We start from the raw sequence: 22,022 nt of genomic DNA on the forward strand, positions 1-22,022 counted from the left end.
TGTATTGAAAAGCAGAGACATTACTTTGCCAACAAAGGTCCGTCTAGTCAAGGCTATGGTTTTTCCAGTGGTCATGTATGGATGTGAGAGTTGGACTGTGAAGAAAGCTGAGTGCCAAAGAATTGATGCTTTTGAAGTGTGGTGTTGGAAAAGACTCTTGAGAGTCCTTTGGACTGCAAGGAGATCCAACCAGTCCATTCTGAAGGAGATCAGCCCTGGGATTTTTTTGGAAGGAATTATGTTAAAGCTGAAACTCCAGTACTTTGGCCACCTCATGTGAAGAGTTGACTCATTGGAAAAGACTCTGATGCTGGGAGGGATTGGGGGCAGGAGGAGAAGGGGACGACAGAGGATGAGATGGCTGGATGGCATCACTGACTCGATAGACGTGAGTCTGAGTGAACTCTGGGAGTTGGTGATGGACAGGGAGGCCTGGCGTGCTGCGATTCATGGGGTCGTGAAGAGTCGGACACGACTGAGCAACTGAACTGAACTGAACTGATATTAAATATTATTCAATATTTATTTGAAATTCAAATTTAACTGGGAATCCTTTATTTTATCTGGCAGTGGTTTATGCTTGGTGGGGCTTTCACAATCAGGGAGTCAGGAAGTGAACAAAGGCATGGAGGAGGGAGAATGAAAAGTGTACTAGAGGATGGGGAAGGGTAGGCTGGGAGTTGTCTGAGAAATATAGTAGGAAAATAATCTATAAACATAAATATAAGGCTCTGAATGCCAGTCTGACTGATATATACTCTGTCAGCAATGGAAATCCTTTCAAGATGTCAAAGGAAGGGAAATCATGTGGCCCATCCATCTATCCATTCATCTGTCCATCGCTCCATCCATCCATCATTGCATCAATGTATCTGTATGAATATGGCATATGGGAAAGCACACATCCTCTGAATTTATATTCTCATTCTGCTCTGTGCTCACTGAGTGATGTTTGGCAAATCATCCAGCTGCCCTCAGCCTCTCTTTCTTGAGAAATGGGCATAATTAGGTCTTCATCCTATACTTTTCATCAGGATTATCATGCTATCATACAAGTGCTGAGCAAACAAGGTCATCTTGAATGACTTCTTGAGGCCTTCCTCAAAAGCTCCAATACTGTGTTTACCAACTGTTACCCTTATTACCCTAAAACATTCCACTCAGTCTGTCAGTTTCAACCTTTTGCAAAAGCACTGGACTTTATCCCTTACCAGCGCCCTTACCAGTATGTAAGGACAGCATCTCTCTCTCCTGCCAAGTCAGTATACAGGTGTTGCTATTCCTTCAGATGTGCTACAAACTGTTTTCTCGTGATTTCCATTGAATCTTCAGGGAGATCCTTCTGCTATCTTGAGGGAATAGATTGGGATGGGGGTAACAGAGTGGAGGTAGAGAATGCACCAGAAGACTATTCTGAGAGTCCAGACTAGAAGTAATGAAGACCTGAACCAGAGTAGTAGAAAGGGTGAGCTGAAAGTGGAAGAAATGGATGAGGAGAAATGACCCTGAAATAAAAACAAAGGAAAGTTCTGACCCCAGGAGTTGGTCCCTTTGACATTGCTTCCGTTTCCTCTAGGGACATGTCCTAGATAACGGTGAAATCGGATATTCCTTGGCAGTTTCAGATGACACCACCCCTGACTTTCCATTGGATGAGTGGAAGCCCAAAATAGCCTCTGGTCCCACAGGCGGGTGATTCCTGGGACTCAGATTCCTGTTCTGAAAAATTCGGGGAAGAAGCCAGGCACTTGCCCACTCACGCTCTCACCAGCTGACCCTGCTGCCTGCTGCCATAGAGCATGTGCCAATTCCGATGAGCCCTGTGGCCTAGCAAAGCTGGCTGTGTCCTGCACTGCTGCTCCAAGAAGCCCTCCTGGAAGGGGTGAGATAGGAGAGATGTTTTTCCTGCTAGGAGTCAATCAGACTGATTGCTTGGCAATTTGAGGTAGAGGTGGGAGGGAGACAGAAAAATTAGAAGGGGCAGAAGACAAACCCAAGTGTAAACCTAATGGTCAATCTGAAAGCAGAGAAGATATTTCAAACAATTGAATCTTAGTATTGCTTGAGCTTTACAAAGGCCTTAGGAGTCCCGCAGAACAATCCAAGCTTTAGTGAAATGACGTATGGGAGTTCATCTCTCTCAGAGCAGGCTGCTCGGAGGTGGGACAGGTGGTGACCTGTCTGCCCTCTGGCCGGTGGAGCTTTGTCCTCTGCACTGCCGCCACCGGGCCTTCAACTGCAGCCTCAGCCCTCAGAGTTCGTGTCTCCTGTTGCTGATCACAGTGAATTTGAAGAAATTTGAGGACCCTAGTTTGGGATTCAGTGTTTGAGCTTTCTGGTCATCCCATCCTGACTCTGAATGCTGATTTTTACATCTAGAATTGTTTTTCTTGTTTCTATGGTAAGGCTTCTACTTTATTTGATTTCCTCTGGGCCTAGGTTCCTAGCTGGTTAATATATAGGCCTTAACTCCCATGCCCAAGTCCTAGGCACCAGGTTAGGACTAGAATTCTCTGATGTTTCCTAGTCATGCTTACCTGAAGGAAGTGGAGTTTGGTGCAGTGGTTCTGCCCTAGCTGGTCAAGAGAACCATTGGGCAACTTTAATAGATGCCTGCACCCCTCTCCAGAGATTATGATTTAACTCATCTGGGGTAGAGCCTGGGCATAAATATTTTTTAAATGTTCTCTAATGATTCAAGTGTATAGATCCTGATCAAGAGCCACTGGTCTGGTGATTAAGATTGGGGCCCTTAGCATTTGCAACGATAGGAATAGACCATAAGGGCATTATGCTAAGTGACATAAGTCAGACAGAGAAAGACAAATACTATATGATCTCTTTTATATGGAATCTAAAAAAGCTGAACCTTAAATCAGACCAGTGTTTTCCTAGGTCAGTCTTAAGGCAATAGAAATAAAAACAAACATAAACAAATGGGATCTAATTAAACTTACAAGCTTTTGCACAGCAAAATAAACCATAAATAAAATGGAAAGACAACTTACAGAATGGGAGAACATATTGCAAACAATGCAGTCAACCAGGGCTTAATTTCCAAACTACATAAGCCGCTGGGTTTTCTATGTGGCACTAGTGGTAAAGAACTTGCCTGCCAATGCAGGAGACTTAAGAGATGCACGACTGATCCCTGGGTCAGGAAGATCCCCTGGAGGAGGCCATGGCAACCCACTCCAGTAATCTTACATGGAGAATCCCATGGACAGAGGAGTGGCCCGTAGAGTCACAAAGAGTCAAACACAATGAGGCAACTCAGCACACGTGCACACAAGCAGCATGTACAACTCAAGAATAACAAAAAAATCAAATAATCCAATCAAAAAATGGGAAGAAGTCCTAAATAGACATTTTCCCAAAGAAAAAATACAGATGGTAAATAAGCACAGGAAAAGATGCTCAACACTGTTAATTATTAGAGAAATGCAAATCAAAACTACAATGAGGTACCACCTCACAGCAGTCAGAATGATCATCATTAAAACGTCAACAAATAACAGACAGGAGAGGGTATAGAAAAAAGGAAACCTTTCTACACTATTTGGAGTAGGAAATGGCAACCCACTCTAGTATTGTTGCCTGGAAAATTCCATAGACAGAGGAGCCTGGCGGGCTACAGTCAATGGGGTCACAAGAGTCAGACACGACGGAGTGACTTTCACTTTGACTTTTCTACACTGTGGTGGGAATGTAAGTTAGTACAGCCACTATGGAAAATAGTATGGAGGTTCCTCAAAAAACTAAAAATAGAATTGCCACATGATCCAACAATCCCACTCCTGGACCTACGTCCAGAAAAAAAAAATGCTAATTCAAAAAGACACATGCACCCCAATGTTCATTGCAACAATATTTACAAAGTCAAGACATAGAAGCAACCTAAATGTCCACCAACAGATGAATGGATAAAGCAGATGTGGTGCATATAAACAATGGAATACTGCTAAGCCGTAAAAAGAATGAAATAATGCCATTTGCAGCAACATGGACGCAACTAGAGATCATCATACAAAGTGAAGTAAATCAGAAAGAGAAAGACAAATACCATATAATAGCAATTATACGTGGAATCTCAAATATGACGCAAATGAACTTATCTATGAAACAGAAAGAGACTCACAGACATGGAGGACAGACTTGTGGTTGCTAAGGAGGAGGGAGTTGGGGAAGGGTTGGACTGGGAGGTTGGGGTTTGCAGATGTAAGCGTTTATATATAGAACGGATAAACAGCAAGCTTATAGCACAGGGAACTGTATTTGATATTCTATGATAAACCATAATAGAAAAGAATATAAAAAGAATGTGTATATGTGCATTTTATATTCTTTTATAAAAGAATATAGATAACTGAACCACTTGCCCTATAGCAGAAATTAACACAATATTGTAAATCAATTCTACAATAAACAAAAATAAAAAACTGAACTTATAAAAATAGAGACTAGATGATGGCTACCAGGGGTTGGGGGTCAAGGCAAAAGATACAACCTTCAACTGTTAGAAGGAATATGTTTTGGGGACGCTAATGTATAGCATGGCAATTATAGTTAACAATACTTTATTGTACACTTGAAAGTTGCTAAGAGAATAGATCTTTAATAGTTTTACCACAAAAAAGAACAGTAATTATGTGATGTGATGCAGGTGTTAGCTAACATTATGGTGGTTATCATTTTGCAATATATAAGTGTATCAAAAGAACACATTGTACTTAATTTACACAATGTTCCATGTCAGTTATACCTTAATAAAGCTATGCTATGCTAAGTCACTTCAGTCATGTCTGACTCTGTGCGACCCCATAGACGGCAGCCCACCAGGCTCCCCCGTCCCTGGGATTCTCCAGGCAAGAACACTGGAGTGGGTTGCCATTTCCTTCTCCAATGCATGAAAGTGAAAAGTGAAAGTGAAGTTGCTCAGTCGAGTCCGACTCTTAGCGACCCCATGGACTGTAGCCTACCAGGCTCCTGCGTCCATGGGATTTTCCAGGCAAAAATACTGGAGCGGGGTGCCATTGCCTTAATAAAGCTAGATGGGGAGAAAAATGCCAGGGTCATAATGAGAATGCCAAGAGATTATTAACATAGAGGCAGCAGCAACTTGTAGGTAGCATATGAACAACGAAAGGAAACAAAGTTGATTTGAAAAAAATGGGATCTTGAGATTTTATAGATGAGGCTTCAAATCTGACTTTATCATTTACTAACTGTGTGACCTTGGGGAAAGTTATGTAGGCTATCTATTGTCAGTTTCCTTGTCTCTAAAATTACATGTATCACACAGTTGACAAGTATTTTAGATAGTATGCAAAGGACCTAGCCTGGCATCTGGTACAAAATAGCGATGTAAATCATTTCGAATGTCAAACTCTTTCCCATGTTCAATCAAGTCCTAGAGTCATCACTTCTTTCTGGGCTTCTCCCGTATAGATCACCTGTCTGAAGCTCATGGAATTCACTCTCTGTGAACACATCTGTAGAACATGCTTTGTCCTTTCATGCCCCAATTCTGCTCCAGCCTGATGGGCACATCCAATCCTTGGCATGTTGACTTTGCTGCCTGATGGATCCCATCACCTATTGGATCTGTTCTTGAGAAATTGAGGAAATCTGAACTGCAAACTGAGTTCATCTCCTGCATCAGTTCTGTTCCATTTAAGGTCACAGAGCGTAACACCTAAACTCTGCTAGGACAACATGGATGAGTAGGGGACATAGGCCCTCTTCTGATGCCAACCCAGCAGGGACTGGATCACCACCTTTTCTCTCCTCCACCAAACCCAAACACAGAACAACTTTATAAAGTTTTGACCTAGAAGGATTGGGCATTCCTAAGTTTAGTAAGTCTACTTACTAGTCTGCCTGTCTACTCAGTCCTGGCCACTCACAGGAAACCCTTCTGAGCTGCTATGAGATGGAAGGGGTGACAGCTGTCTCATTTTCAGGTATTGGAAACAGCTGGTACAGAGTTGTAGAAACCATACCCTCATGTTGTTCAGCACAGACTAGAATGTGTCCACTTCTGAAGGGACACCAGCCAATATGAGCCTCTTGGCATGTTAACCCTTAAAAGAGCAAGCCAGTGTTCTTTCAAAGGTAAAAGCTGTAAGCACCACTAGTGCGCCACCTTTTTGATGGAGGTCCAGCTCTTCTGAGATATGTAGCTACTTCCATTTCTCTTGTTTCCATATTTGCCCTTCAGTTCAGTTCAGTTCAGTTCAGTCGCTCAGTCATGTCTGACTCTTTGCAACCCCATGAATCGCAGCATGCCAGGCCTCCCTGTCCATCACCAACTCCCAGAGTTCACTCAGACTCACGTCCATCGAGTCAGTGATGCCATCCAGCCATCTCATCCTCTGTCGTCCCCTTCTCCTCCTGCCCCCAATCTCTCCCAGCATCAGAGTCTTTTCCAATGAGTTAACTCTTTGCATGAGGTGGCCAAAGTACTGGAGTTTCAGCTTTAGCATCATTCCTTCCAAAGAAATCCCAGGGCTGATCTCCTTCAGAATGGACTGGTTGGATCTCCTTGCAGTCCAAGGGACTCTCAAGAGTCGTTTCCAACACAATTCAAAAGCATCAATTCTTCGGCACTCAGCTTTCTTCACAGTCCAACTCTCACATCCATACATGACCACTGGAAAAACCATAGCCCTGACTAGACAGACCTTTGTTGGCAAAGTAATGTCTCTGCTTTTGAATATGCTATCTAGGTTGGTCATAACTTTTATTCCAAGGAGTAAGCATCTTTTAATTTCATGGCTGCAGTCACCATCTGCAGTGATTTTGGAGCCCCCCAAAATAAAGTTTGACCCCATTTCCACTGTTTCCCCATCTATTTGCCATGAAGTGATGGGACCAGATGCCATGATCTCCGTTTTCTGAATGTTGAGCTTTAAGCCAACTTTTTCACTCTCCACTTTCACTTTCATCAAGAGGCTTTTGAGTTCCTCTTCACTTTCTGCCATAAGGGTGGTGTCATCTGCATATCTGAGGTTATTGATATTTCTCCTGGCAATCTTGATGCCAGCTTGTGCATCTTCCAGCCCAGTGTTTCTCATGATGTACTCTGCATATAAGTTAAATAAGCAGGGTGACAATATACAGCCTTGACGTACTCCTTTTCCTATTTGGAAATGGTCTGTTGTTCCATGTCCAGTTCTAACTGTTGCTTCCTGACCTGCATATAGGTTTCTCAAGAGGCAGGTCAGGTGGTCTGGTATTCCCATCTCTTTCAGAATTTTTCACAGTTGATTGTGATCCACACAGTCAAAGGCTTTGGCATAGTCAATAAAGCAGAAATAGATGTTTTTCTGGAACTCTCTTGCTTTTTCCATGATCCAGCAGATGTTGGCAATTTGATCTCTGGTTCCTCTGCCTTTTCTAAAACCAGCTTAAACATCTGGAAGTTCACGGTTCATGTATTGCTAAAGCCTGGCTTGGAGAATTTTGAGCATTACTTTACTAGCCCTTACACGGCTTCTATTAAATTCTACAGGGATTAACAGACTGGCTCCAGACCAAGACTGTCTGGATCCCAGACCCTGCTCAGCTACTCACTAGTGACCTTTGGCAACTTCAGTGAACTCTCTACCCTGTGTTTTCATCTCTAAAATGGGAGACCTAATCCAACTATCTAGTCTATGGACTCTTAGGAGGATTAAGTGAGCACGTCTTCACCAGGTGCCTTGCATGCTGCCTGCTTGCAGTCAGCACAAATCATTCTTACTGTGTGAAGGGCTGGATGACCTGCAGCTCAACGATGAGGTGGGATCTTCCTCATGGGACATGACTATTTTTATAAGTGTGGCTCTGGTGCCTTGTATCTCTTTCCAAGGATGACTCTGTGAGTTCATCCATTTTACCCTGGCTTCCATTTTTTCCATTCAATTGGGATGGACACTTAAAAGATAATTTCTAACATACAGTCTAGAAAGATATCTTTGACTGTAGTAGATCTCCTTCTCCATTTGCCTAAGTGTGAGTATTGGTCACAGTTTAACTGTCAAGGAATATTGCAAGGGGTTACACTAGAGTTGCCTTCCTGAGTCTTCCAGAAAAGACAAAGTAGTCTTAGATGCTAATGAAACACAGATGAAATAGGATACCCTCTAGGGGTCAGAGAATATTAGAGAACAGTCTCTAATATCTGCTCTAGATGAGCACAGCTTATCCACAGTCAATAGAGTTTGAGACTTTTCCATGGGTCCATAATTTTTCTTAAGGGTTTCATGTGTATTGACCTATTTGATTTTCACAAAATACTATGAGGTAAGTGATAGTATTTTTTACCTATCCTTTCCAAGCAAGGAAATTGGGACACAGAGAAGTTAAGTAACTTGCCCACAGACACACAGCTCTAGTATCAGAGCTAAAATTCAGAACCCTGCCCTCAGGTTTCAAAATCCATGGTCCTGTGCTCTGATGGGGGTGATAAGTTGGATCCCAGAATAAATAGTGTCCTGAGGTCACCAAGAAGGGAAAATCAGCATGAACTGGGAGCAGACATACATGGAACTAGAAAGAAAATTTATGTTTTCAGAGATTCAGGCCCAAAGGGTTCTGGGCCAGGAATAAGTCAAAGTTGGGAGACTAGACGAGGAATTCCAGACTCTCGCCTACCTAGAGAGGTTTGTCTCCTAAGCGGGCCAAAGTTCTTTTCAGACTGACCTTCCCTAAAAGTTTGCTGTTAACAAGTCTATTGGGTGTGGTGTTGCCATGATTTATCATGTGACACCCTTATTTTCACTGTCATTGTCTCCAGAAAGAGGCTATACCTAGAGTGCTGCAGGGAGAAGCATGTTGAGAGCTGCATGACCTTGGTGAAGTTATAAACCCAAAGGAATCAAAAGGCAAGTCTCTTCTGTTTTGGAGGTTCTTGCATCCTGACTTCACAGGATGCAAATCCTGCAGTTTGATCCGGGGTTTCCTGACCATAACTCAGCAAAACACACCAGATCTCTCTTTCCCAGGAACCGTTTCCATCACAGAGTGACATACGACATAGGCACATATCATTGTCTGGCTTCAAAAGCAAGTTTAGAGCCAGGCAGAAAATGTTTGCACCTTGAAGAATATATGGGTACCTTTGCCAAGGAATTTCCTGCCCAGTTGTCAGAGTTGGTAACATTTTCATAGTTATGTGTGAAGGGAAAACTTCCTGGGGCATCTCCCCCGCTTCCTCAACTCTCCTTTTGACAGGGCCTCCTGATTTCAATCTCATGATAAATGCTGCACTGTGCACTTAGTCATTCAGTTGTGTCCGACACTTGCAACCCCATAGGCTGTAGCCTGCCAGGTTCCTCTGTCCATGGGATTCTCCAGGCAAGAATACTGCAGTGGGTTGCCATTTCCTTCTTCAGGGGATCTTTCTGACCCAGGGATCGAACCCAGGTCAGAATGATAGACTCAGCGTGGAAGTTACCTCCAAGACCATCCAATTCAGCCTCTTCCTGCAACAGATGAGGGCTTGAAGTTTCAGAAATCAGAAATGGCTTTGGCCATTCTAGTTAAAGACTGGACTACCAGGATTCCTGGCTCCTAAGGTAGGCTTGTCAGCGCTCAGGTTTCCATGTGGTTTAATAAATAGGTAACATAGGTGTACACCCTCCACCCCAGCCCATAAATGGAGACTCTTCAAATGCAGTTTGCAGTGTCTTAAATGTGCAGGAATATGCACACACAGACACACACACACAGATGGGGTGAGGGTGAGAACACATTATTCTCCTGTCCTCCTTTCCAGAAATAGTTCCTACGATTAGGAAAAGGTTTGCCACGGAGACTGGAGAAGCCCTTTGCATTTGCAATCTGGTCATTCTGGAGGGGTGAACCTAGGACTCTTCAGCTGGACGTTAATAGCTGATTAATTCAGAAAGCTTATTTAATTTGTGACCAATATAGCTCTGTTTCGCAAAGAGAGGGCTGTGTTGGCAGATGCAGAGACCAGCTCCCCAGATGGAATAATCTTTTTCTTATTAATTTGCTGTATGTTGCTTCTCATTTCTCACAGTCACTCCAAATGTGTTACAAACGACTACATGCTCTGGGTCCTGAATCCACTATTGCTATAGCTTTGGGAAAAAAAAATATTGACTGTCAACTGCAGTGAGCTTTCCCAGCACTTTTTTCGTGCTCGATTTTTAAATTAACATTACCATCTCCCACCACTGAACACTGCTCCACCTGGGAGCAGCCATTGCTCTGGTGTTTTTTAGGAAACGACAGTCTAGATGGTTTGAGTGATGTTTTCAGGGCCCTGGAAAGAGGTCGAGGTGTGGCTGGGATTGAAACTCACAGTTCCAACTTCTTGGGCTGTGGAGTCTTCCTATTGTCTAGCATATGAAGCAGGCTGTTTACTCCCTTCAGGCAAGGGATTCATGAGCATTGCCTGGAGAGCTTGTTAAAAACTCTGATTTCTGGCCCTGCCCCCAGAGCATCTGATTCAGTAAGTCTAGGGTAGGGCCTGAGAACGTGCATGTCTAACAAGTCTCTGGGGGTGCTGCTGCTGCTGATTGGAGAGCGCACCTTGAGAACCATTGCTTAGTTGAATGAGAGGCACATACAGGTAGGATCGCAGAGAGTGGGGCGACCGAGTGACTTTACAAAAGGTAGAACGATCTCCAAGTAAACACAGCTCGGTACTTTTTGAAGAAGGTCCGATGTTTGTCACTCAGTAGTGTCCAACTCTGGGACAGAGGAGCCCGCCAGACTCCTCTGTCCATGGGACTCTCCAAGCAAGAATACTGGAATGTGTTGCCATGCCCTTCTCCAGGGGATGTCCCCAACCCGGGGATCAAATCTGGGTCTCCTGCATTGCAGGCGGACTCTTTACTGTCTGAGGATTTTTATTTCGTTTTGTGTCTTTCGCTTTTCCCCTGACACTAAGCACCAAATTAGAGTTTAGAAACTATTGTGATTATTTTTTAATGTTAAGGCTCAATGGAGACTGTAGACTAAATTAATTTGACTGTGTACCTCGGTATGTGATATGGATTTTTCCAAAATGTGAGCACTTAAGCTGGACAAAAATATTTCCCCTGAGTTCAGCCATTCTAGGCAGACCAGCTCCTGGTTCCTAAGGAACCATCTGAACAGCATACAGCACCACAATGCGATGCTGCAGAAGCATCCTGGTGATGATTTCTAAATGCAGAACATGTACCCCAAGCTCAGTCTTTCAACCAACATTTTTTTTCTTGTCACTTACAGGCTTATGATTATTAATACCCTGTCATTAACTACAGTGTTGTTTGCGGTGTTTTAGGACGGAAGGGCTTATTTTTGCAAAGGAAAAGTACTTTTGTTTTGCCAGATACAAAAATCAGCAGCTCACAGTTATATATACAATGAATGCAAAGGTCCTATTTGTTTATTTTGCATGTGTGTGATGGGTGGGATAAGATTTAATGAACTGGAAGACCAGCTTTTACAAGTCTATGCTACTGACATTACTAAGCACACAGGATTGTTTATCAGAAAAGCACATGTCAGGTTGCACAGGTCCTGATCTAGGATTTTGTGCCTAGCAAATAATTAGAGGGATTGAGGTAAAGGCCTATGGAAATCCTATAGAGCCACATAAATGGCTTTTTTTCTTAATGAGGAACATCATGGGTAAAACCACATACTTTTGTAATATTTAAATACATTCTTCAGGCAATTTACTGCATCTACTCACAAATCAAAAAGCAAGGAGGTTGCCTCCTTCCTCTCCCACCACACCACATACCCTGTGCAAGTTAAACAGTGGCTAGAACTGAAGGAACAAGGGATAGAGGTGTGGGTCAGATATTTATTAGCTGAAATGTACATAAAGGCTGGCTGGTTTGGAATGGCTGCATCTACTCTAACCAGAGTTTGGTTCTTAGGTGGGGAGTTCATAGCCCCAGTCACCAGTTAGCTTATTGTAACCAACAGCAGTCAGTTTCCCAATTATTTCTCCCCCAAAACCAACCACCTAATCTTTAAAACAAGTTAAAACAACCCACAGCTTAAAAAAGAAAAAGCCCAGATTCCATCACTAATTTTGCTGTTCAACATTTTAAGGTTAGCGCAAATCTGTGGATCACTGTTTCCAAGCTAAATAATTTATCTACCTACATTATGTACGTAAGTTGCTTCTTATCCGAGTTATCAACTTCCTTTATTTAACCATGGCTTACCAAAACATACAGCCACCTCCACTTTAGCTGACTTACAGGACAGGCTTGATGAACATGGAGAAGACATGTACGTTTTAATTAAGCCTAAGCCCTAATGCTGCTGGGGTACTGGCTGAGCTGAAGCCAGGCATGAAGGCTTCTGTTACAGTTCATAAGGTGTTGACATTTTATCCAGAGTTTAATAACCACTGAACCAGGGAAAACTTAACACTGATCCATTCTAAGAATTCAGATTCTCACTCAGAACTGTGACAGAATTCAGTATTCAGAATCAGTATAGCTAATAAAAAAGACTTCATGGACACTGCTTATGACCAAAGAGGCTTATCAATAAGGTGATAAACAACAGCAATGGTCTGGGTTATTTCCAGGCATCTTTGTGATGAAGGAGGTTTACCTTCTTACCCAGTGACTTGAGTACCTATTGACTACTCCTGTTATGTTCAAGTTGGATACTTTTGATGTCTCCATCTTTTGTTGTTTGTTTGTTCCTTGGACCTCTTCTTCTGATGAAAACTTCCCATCATGTTTACCAAACTCCTTTAAGGAGTTTGAATGTCACATTGAATTCTTATGTCTTTTCACTCAAGATTCAAAGTTTCCCAAACTTCTAATTCCATGGCTGGGCTCCTGGCTTCATTGGCTGTTGGGACTTCTAGAATTTAGAGTATTTTGCAAACTCACTGGACTGTTTAGGATTGAGGAATTCTATCTTTGGATCTGCTCTTCCAAATCCACAGGTCTGTTTGTTATGACTTCCTTGATCCTTATTTATAAGACAATACAAGAGGAAACCATGTGTGTATATGTTTGAAATAGAAATGATACATTGCACAGATATAGTTCACCACGTTCTGGGGTGGGTTGCCAGTGTTCAAACGGGGAGTCTAAAGAGTAGGAACAGATGCTTTTTTCCCTTAATGGCCCTTTCTCTCATGTAAAATCCTTCCATTTATTTCCCTAAGATTTAGTGATAACTTTAAACACTTTAACTAAATTACCCAGTGGCTTGGCAGCCATGAATGAGGCAAAATCTTTTTAGAAATCCTAGCAATCTGTTAGACTGTGGGTACTGTGATATAAAATCTGCATGTTCCACGTAGAAAAATTAAATCAGTGCAGTTGATGTGAGCACATAATGCAAATGGCACCATTTCTAAACCAAGGGTACATGACCTGCCTCTAAATATTGAATTTCTATGTTTTTTTTCAGTCATTGACTTTCTAAATTTGGGCCAATTTATCCTCATTATCCCTAAGTAAACCTACTTTGATTTTTTTAAACAGTTATTTTATAATCAAATAGAGCCAGCCAGCCCTGATTCATGGATCCTGGTGTTGCTAGGATACATGGCTTGGTATTTGATGAAAGTATATCACTTCAAAGGGGAAAACTTTCAAGTGTCCTAGAAAATGACACTCCCCCGTCTTCAACTGTGGAAGACAGGCCCAATCCTAGAGCTTCTTGAAAGCTTGCAGACTGCAGGATTGGCCTCCCATGCTTTGAAATAAGCAGCCCTTCTGGAGGGCTGTGCAATTGCTGAAACTGGTCAGGTTGATCTTAAAGCAAGGAACACACGTATTTAACAAAACACGTTTTCATGTTTGTTTCACAGTGAAGAGAAAAAAACCCAGAACCCCCAGATTTTATGTACTTTGAAAATATATTTAAAAACATTAAAAATTCTATATTTAAAACATATATTATATGTTAATTAGTACACTTAAATAGAACTTGTATTTACAATAGGCTTCTGATGCGATTAAGTTTTAATGCCAATTTTTTTCAAGAACATAATTATATAAATATACTAAAATACAATAAATATTTTTTTGTTGGTTTGTTTTACATGGTGAATAATATCTTTACCATAGAGAGAACAAGGCCACAGACATTTACTTACATTGTCAATGGGAATCACCATAAAAAAAGCAACAGGCTTGCTGCCATGCATGAAACACTTCTGCCACAAAGAGACCACAGCAAGACTTTTAAAAAAAACAAAACCAAACAAAACAGAACACAAATGAACAGCAACAGAGAAAGATTTGAACAAAATCAACCTTAGGTCAATGTAAACCACCAAGCATGTGACTGTGATGTAGGTTGTTGAGTAAGAGACTGCCACTGACCACATGGTTGCTGAAACGTCTCCTACTCAGCCACAGATTCGGCCTTTGCAATACTCTTTGAAACCGTGAAGGGGACTTTTTCTGGTTTTAGAATTTTGCCCCTCAAAAAGAGGCTGGGAAAAATTGACAGCAGATATTCTGAGAATTCATTACATGTTAAAAATAATTACAAAGATAATAATTTCAAACAGCACAAAACATAACTATACTACATAAAGTTATCCCTTCTTTTAAAGACAGGTATTCGGATGGTACCATAAAATATAGGCTTGTTCTAAATGAAAGACTGAACAAGTTACACATTATTTGCTGATGGTATCTTCATTCCCTGGGTCATGGTAGACAGCCTCTTTTGTTTATCTCTTACCCTAAGATGCAGCAAATTTCTTGAGGCTTTCTGATACTCCAGAACTGGCCCAGGAGATTTTCAAGTTTACACAATGGGCTAAATGCACCTTAGCACTAATTTTCACTGGGATCCCTTTTGCCCAGGACCACTATTCCAGCTCCCAACTCGATTTCTCCTAACCCAAGATGGCAGAGGGAAGGTAGGGACCCTCTCCATGAACAGACAGGGTGGTCAGGAGGCGGGGAGCATCATTTCACCAGGGAGCAACATTTTGTCAGCTTGTCCTGGTCTCTCCCACCGAGCAAGGTGCCTTTAAGCCTTTGGTATCTTGGATGGGCAGACACTGTTCCAAAGTCTTGTCCCTGGACAAGATTTTCTATTGGTAACTGTGGTCATCCAACCTGAGTTTTGGGGGGACCTTTTCCTGTTTTTCTTTCCCCTTTACCGAAGTTCTCAAAAAACAAAACCCTGGTTTCCTCATGTCTAATTTCAAAGCAATCAATGTTCATGTAGCAAACATCTCCCATTTCATTGAATCCATTTCATGATCACAATGCCACCCATGTGGTTCCAAAAATGCTCCGGGCTAATCCAGCTTTACGCAAAATTATTCAGGGGCAGAGGGTATAATCAGCTTGAGCGGGATCCTCCAGCGAGAACCTCTTAGCACTGTTAGATAATGTAGGCACTTAAAGCTTGAGGTCCAAGCAACTTGACACGTGTCATGCCAGAGCCACCCCTGATGAGTCCTTTAGAGGTCTCCCTTCTGGAATGTCTCAAGTACCCTTCCCCACCCCCACCTAGGCCTCAGCATGACCACTCAGAAATTTCTCCTGCACGACCTGGACAGGATACATCCGCTCCACACAGCCTCCAGATGGCTGTTTAGTCTCATTTCACTGGCAGTGTGGACTCCTGCTCTATCTAGGTGTTTCTGGGTCTGTATAGAACTCTCCTTTGGCTTCCAAGGCAGTTTTAAACTTTACCATGATTTTTTTTTAATCCTTATAATGATTGACCCAAATGTTTACCCCTCATCTAAAAGAATCTTCATCTTCGAGTTATTTTTTGTTGTTTTTCTCTCCTCTAAACAAAAAGAAGAAGAAAGAAAGAAAAGAAAAGAAAAGAAATCACTATTCTCTAGGCTTCTGAGTGCCATGGTGTGACAAACCTGTCTACTCATTTGCAGCAGTGGTAAACTACTTCAGGGCTTGCGATTGGTTTTTCTCCCTTAAGAGGAAACAAAACAAGGAGGGGACCAGAGGGGGTGGGGGGGAAAGAATGTGCTCAGAGTAAATGAAGATCTTTCTGACCAAAGAAGATGCCCTCCCCACCCCCACCCACCGACCAAGGCCCAGAGGGTGAGTGGGCGCCTAAGTGGTGCGCCATGGGGAGTGGAGTGAGCACTTCATTTGTTTGTCATAATTTTATTCACTTTCCAGTCATCTGATTGATACTGCCAACATCTCTGCAAATGAATCTTTGACAAATGAATCTTTTATCAACCAGAATATAGATGGAAGGAATTCTTTCCCCATCCCTACACCCTGTGGGAACTAAAAAACAAAACAAAACAAACAAAAAAAAAACACAAAACAAACAAAAATATACCCCTCCCATCCCCCATCCCCTAAGCCAGTAAAGCGATGACAACAGCACCTTGACATTGTTTTAATTCCAACGCTATCAGAAGTTAAAAGCAGTAAAACAGATAGAGTACTAACAAGAACGAAGATACTTACTGTCTAAAATGTAAACGGAATGTTTTGGTTCAAATTTTTGTTAGACTTTTTCTTTCTTTTTTTGTCTGTTTTCTGAAAGAGGACAGTTTGTTATCAATTCACAATTAAAGCAGCATGCAATTTATTAGTAGTATTTTTTAAACTTTTTTTTTTTTTTACGTTTTTCAATTCTTGGCAACGGCAACAAACCACAACATTGAGGAATGTAAAGCAGACTTTTTAAAGTTGTGCGCAAAAAATGACTGTTTCCCTTCTGGTCATGGAAATGTCCAATAAATAGATTGTAGAACCACTGTACTGTATAAACTTCATTTATACATGCAGTTCATAAAATTATTTTTTTTCTTAACTGAATAATTTACCCTGTTATGTATATATACAAATAGATCATTTTTGTCTCAATATAATCTATACAACATAAAGCCACTATCTTCCCCTCTTAATGGTCAGTGTACATACACAAGAAGTGTCTATCCGTATGAACCGCCAGCCAATACGCTTTTTGCTATCCATGGTGAGGGCCCGCACGTACGACTGGGTAGTTCGGCACTGGGAGTTCCAATGCCTCTTGTCTATGCCCCTGCAGCCCTCCTTCGTGTAACCCATGGGATTGCACTTGGTCTCGTAGAAGTACTGCTTCAGCTGGCCTTTTGAGACGGGGACTTTTTCAAGGACCGTGACCGTCCCGCCCGACATGTCCACTGCAGTCTTTTTATCCGCTGCGGTCACCCACTCGCTGATGCTGTCACACACGCTCAGCTCCCCGCGGCGGGCGGGGTCCGAGTGGCGCCGGACCCTCATGGACATGTTTGCGGCATCCAGGTAATTTTTGTATTCCTCGAGCAGGAAGAGGAGAGGGGGCTCCAAAGGCACTTGACTGCTGAGCATCACCCGGGACGTGTACATGTCCGCGTCTTTATTGTTTTCCTCGCTGGGCCGAACTTTCTGGTCCTCGTCCAACAGCTCTTCGATCACGTGTTCAAAAGTGTCAGCCAACGACGACGAGGACGTCAGGCCTCTTGAACCCACCTTGGGCCCATTCATGCTCTCCAGAGTCCCATGGGTCCGCACACCTGGGTAGGCCAAGCTGCCTTGGGCTCGGAGGTTGGCTTCTTTCATGGGGGCAGCCTTCATGCAACCGAAGTATGAAATAACCATAGTAAGGAAAAGGATGGTCATCACTCTTCTCACCTGGTGGAACTGTGGGGAGAGAGCAGAAACAGGACACAAAGACGGTTTAGGGCTTTCTTTTGCTGGGAGGCAGGGCAGCCATCTGATTGTAATTCCAGGCCATTCTGCAAGGTCAAGGTTTCTGCTGTATTGGTGATAAACTTGCAGCTGCACCAGGCACGGGTTAATGTCAGTAGTGTGCCCAATAGGCTTTAATATAAACCAGAGCTGTGCAGCCCTGGTCCCAAGGTTGAGCATGTAAACCCTAGATTAGATGGCTCCTGAGCAAGTGAAAAAGAACTATGGCTTCGAGTGTGCTTTCTTCCTCCCACTTGAGCAGCTTTGTAAGTTTAATTTTTAATGATCTCTGCTCAGGCTGTCACAAGAAACACATCAAAAATGTTACCAAGCAACAACTGCACGGGTAATAGTAATTTTCCCCCCTCAACTTGGCAGCATGGCTCTAAGGCAGGAATGTGTGATGGGACCAGTAGTGCCTGTGCGGGGTGGGCCTTTCTACCTACAGACCATCCAGGCATGAACGAGAAAACGAGTCAGGGAGCTACAAGGAGGCTTCCCATTGACTCTCTTTCCTCCCACGGAGATAATACATTAGAAGAAAGGAGGGACTTCTTTGGTGGTCTAGAGTTAGGACTTGGCACTTTCACTGCTGTGGCCTGGGTTTAGTCCCTGGTCAGGAAACCGAGGTCCCCAAAGCTGTGTGGCATGGCCAAAAAAACCCCCCCAGAACAGAGAAAGATCATTTCATCAAGCCATCTAGTTTTACTGATAAAAAACCAAAGGCCACGGAGGACTTGCCTCCCATCATGAAGAAAGTTTCTGTTAGAACTCAGGGCTCCCAAGTCAAGCTCCAGTGTCTTTCTACTTGTTTTTCTTACTACACTTTGGGTGGCCGTAATGAATATAAGTTTTGCTTATTCCCAAACAGAAGTCATTTTCTACATGTTAATTTTAATGACGTGTCTATGCCTGGGGCTGATATCATGAAAGGAACGTGTCTGCTTAAGAGAGAGCTGAAGAAGGAGGCGTCGAAAAGCTTGGAAGGCAATTTCCAGTGCCTGCCATATGCACATCCATGTGTATGTCAGCTCCCCTGGCCCCTTGCCCCTCGGCTTTTCTGGCGCATATGCAGACCCATCTAAGAGAGCGTAGCCTCTTTTTATTGGAATGTGGCCGGTGTGCACGTGTGGGTGCGTGCAAGCCCTAAGCTGATCGTACCTTTAAAAGGCCGAGTAGCACTGTATACATTTTGGTACAGGCAGCTGGTGGTTCTTTCTGGGCTTTTGAAGTTTTCTGGGAAGTCCCTTAAGAGCACACCACAAAATTAATCTTTTCCTGTTTGCCAGAGGGTAGCTATACTCTAAATTTGACTCTCTCTCTGCAAGCATGCTCTGGGAAGCCAATTAGAATGAGCGAACAAGTGAAGTGAGGACATACCTACAGACACAAGGTTACCGTCGGGTGGTGGAGGACATCAGAGTCACTTACCTGAAGCATCGCGTCCCTGAGTAGTAACGAGAAGCATCCTCCCCGCCCCCCACCTGGACACTCTAACTTACTCCTACTCCTCAGTTCTGGAGCAAGGACTTACAAAAAGATACTCATGTGCCATAGCTGTTATATTGTCAATCAGTAGGAAAGGGGACTGCCTGTCTGCCCATGAAGTGTCACTTGCCAGGGAAGGTAACCTACCTCCAGTCAGTAGGTCATACTGCAGAAAGAGCTGAAACTCTGGGCATAAGGAACCAAGGTGTCTGTCCTCCACTTTTATTGAAATCACAGTTTCTACTACTATGAGACTTAATTATTGTCCCCAGACACCAACCAATTTCCTTGCAGATTCAATCCTGCTTTGTGCAAACAGCAAGCATGCTTGGAGCTCCTTGGAGTGCACAGTCTCAGATTAGCACAGACACAAAGGTTTGAAAAAAAAACACAGATATCCATTCTGCTAATACCTGAACTTCTGGAAAGATTCTGGATTCTACACCATCAAAGAACTAGATCCTCCAAGGAGATTTCTACTCCTGGCAGGCGGTATTTACACACTGAATGAAAACCCTTTCTCCTAGCATTCCCTGTCCAAATTAAAGCAACCCGAGGGGCACCTCAAATGCAGGTCACTGAAAAAAAGACAAATTTAGAATATTTTACTCCTGCCCTCTATATCATACTGGCTGAGATTTGCTGTGATGAGCTACCTTTTTTAAAAAAATTGTATTTTGGCTGTGCCAGGTCAAAGTTGCAGCTTATGGGATCTAGTTCTCTGGCCAGGGATCAAACCTGGGTCACCTGAAATGAGAGTGTAGAGTCTTCACCACTGGACCACCAGAAAGTCCCTGAGCTATCTTTTAGTACCATATTCCCTGAAATCTAAGCTGCCATCCTCATAAAACATATCATTTTAGGTACCACTAGGATACAAAAAAATGCAGCCAGATAAACTATTGCTTTCATTACCACTTAGAATGGAAAAGAGCTCTTTTAGACTTATTTGGACATATTTTATCATAGATAACTTTTGTACAAATGTAAAAAAGAAAATTAAGCAAAATAACTTGGTTAAGGCAATGACAACTATGTTGCAACTGCTGCACAGCCCATGACAATAAAATGACATTAACTGTAAGACATGACCCAATTCAGGGATGTTTAAAGAAATGAATCAGAAAATGTGCATCTTAGAATTAACAAAATGGGTAAGTTTCGTGTTTACTAAGTGTCCACACTCGCTGCTTAAAATGGCCCAAGGTATTGAGATATCTTAAACTATACAGGTGGAAAATTATTTTATTATCACTATCATACTGAGTCTTTAAATGATCCTTTTTTCTATACTTAGCTTAAAGAAGCTGACACTGTAAAGTTACTGCTTTTCACTTGTCTCATTTGTCTCTTTTTATTAAAAACTTTTTGCTTATAAAAGTAGTTCAGTTCAGTTCAGTCACTCAGTCGTGTCTGACTCTTTGCGACCCCATGAATCGCAGCACGCCAGGCCTCCCTGTCCATCACCAACTCCCGGAGTTCACCCAGACTCACATCCATCGAGTCAGTGATGCCATCCAGCCATCTCATCCTCTGTCGTCCCCTTCTCCTCCTGCCCCCAATCCCTCCCAGCAGCAGAGTCTTTTCCAATGAGTCAACTCTTTGCATGAGGTGGCCAATATATCACTTTCTCATCAGTTCCACAAGCAAGTACTTCAGAGGAACAAATGGCATCTGAGTAAATATAATTTGGCTTTCACCCTGAGCCCAAACATGGGCCTTCCTTAGAGCAGAACATCTGTAGACATTCAGTAATTAACCTACCTGGTGATAAAGCCCTCCCAGCATCCCCCCGCCCGCCCCCCAACACATTTCTACAATGCTGCCTGCCTGCTGGCTTATAAGGTCAATATTTCCTGTAGGAACAATGTTCCTTTCTAACTCTTCTGTTTTTGACAATGGTTTTTTGATACTTTGGACCACCCAGGGTGCAGGTTAGAAATCTTGGAATCAATTCTGATAATGTATTTCTTTCAAAGCCTTTAAATCCAGTCAATGAAGAAATCCTGCTCATTTTTCTAAAATATGTCTCCTGTCCATCCTATTTTCTCCATCCCACTGCCACTCTCTCGGCACACAGCCCTCACAATCTTATTTTGACTATAATCCTCTCATCCCCTTCAGTGTGCAGGACATCCTTTCTGCTCCACTTAACTCTGATGACCATTGTCTGACTAACCTCTCATCTTAGGCTCTTATATGAAGACGTGCAATGACTATTTATTACACCAGATCAAATCCAACCTTTTTTTACTTGGTATTCAACACCTTCCAAAACCTGGCGTCATCCTACTTAGCTGACTTTCTTATGTTACTCAGTGCTCCATCACCTCTGCTCTGATCAAGCCAGTGTCCTTGGGAGTCCCATACACATCATTACCTGGAAGTGACTTGTTCCTTTCTTCTGGCAAATTCTTTTTTCTCTATCTGACTAAATCTTGCTTATTCTTCATGACCCACTTCAAGCATCAAATCACACGTGTCACCTTCTCTAATTGCTCCAGCACACACTGACCTTCTTTGCCTCTCGGATTCATGTTGATGTATGGCAAAACCAATACAATATTGTAAAGTAATTAGCTTCCAATTAAAATAAATAAATTTAAATTTTAAAAAATAAATAAAATTCCACCTGACGTCTCATTTAGTACTTCATTCCGTACTCACTTGTTAATTGTTAACAGTGTTTGTTAATTATGCCAAGTCTTCAGTTGGATGATAAGCTCACTGAATCATAGGTGATTCCCCCATAATGCTTAACATATATACAGTAGTATATACAGAATAATACAGTAGTACTCAGTCAAAACGTACTGACGATTTTATTAAATCATGAGAAGACACAGTTCTGACATCATTTTCATAGGAAGTCTTTCCACATGG

General features: G+C 42.5%; 1 protein-coding gene across 4 annotated transcripts in view; it reads right to left on the bottom strand.

The window, feature by feature from the left end:
* Positions 1-16,072: 16,072 nt before the first annotated feature.
* Positions 16,073-22,022, bottom strand: part of BDNF (brain derived neurotrophic factor) — a 60,329-nt gene continuing 54,379 nt past the window's right edge. For all 4 annotated transcript variants that reach the window (XM_019974522.2, XM_070803975.1, XM_070803974.1 and 1 more), the window contains exon 2: positions 16,073-17,603. In XM_019974522.2, the coding sequence (XP_019830081.2) occupies positions 16,830-17,603 (774 nt within the window). In that variant the 3' untranslated portion in view covers positions 16,073-16,829. The remainder of the gene's footprint in view (positions 17,604-22,022) is intronic.

Source organism: Bos indicus, chromosome 15, assembly GCF_029378745.1.
Source record: "Bos indicus isolate NIAB-ARS_2022 breed Sahiwal x Tharparkar chromosome 15, NIAB-ARS_B.indTharparkar_mat_pri_1.0, whole genome shotgun sequence".
NCBI classification, from domain to species: Eukaryota; Metazoa; Chordata; class Mammalia; order Artiodactyla; family Bovidae; genus Bos; species Bos indicus.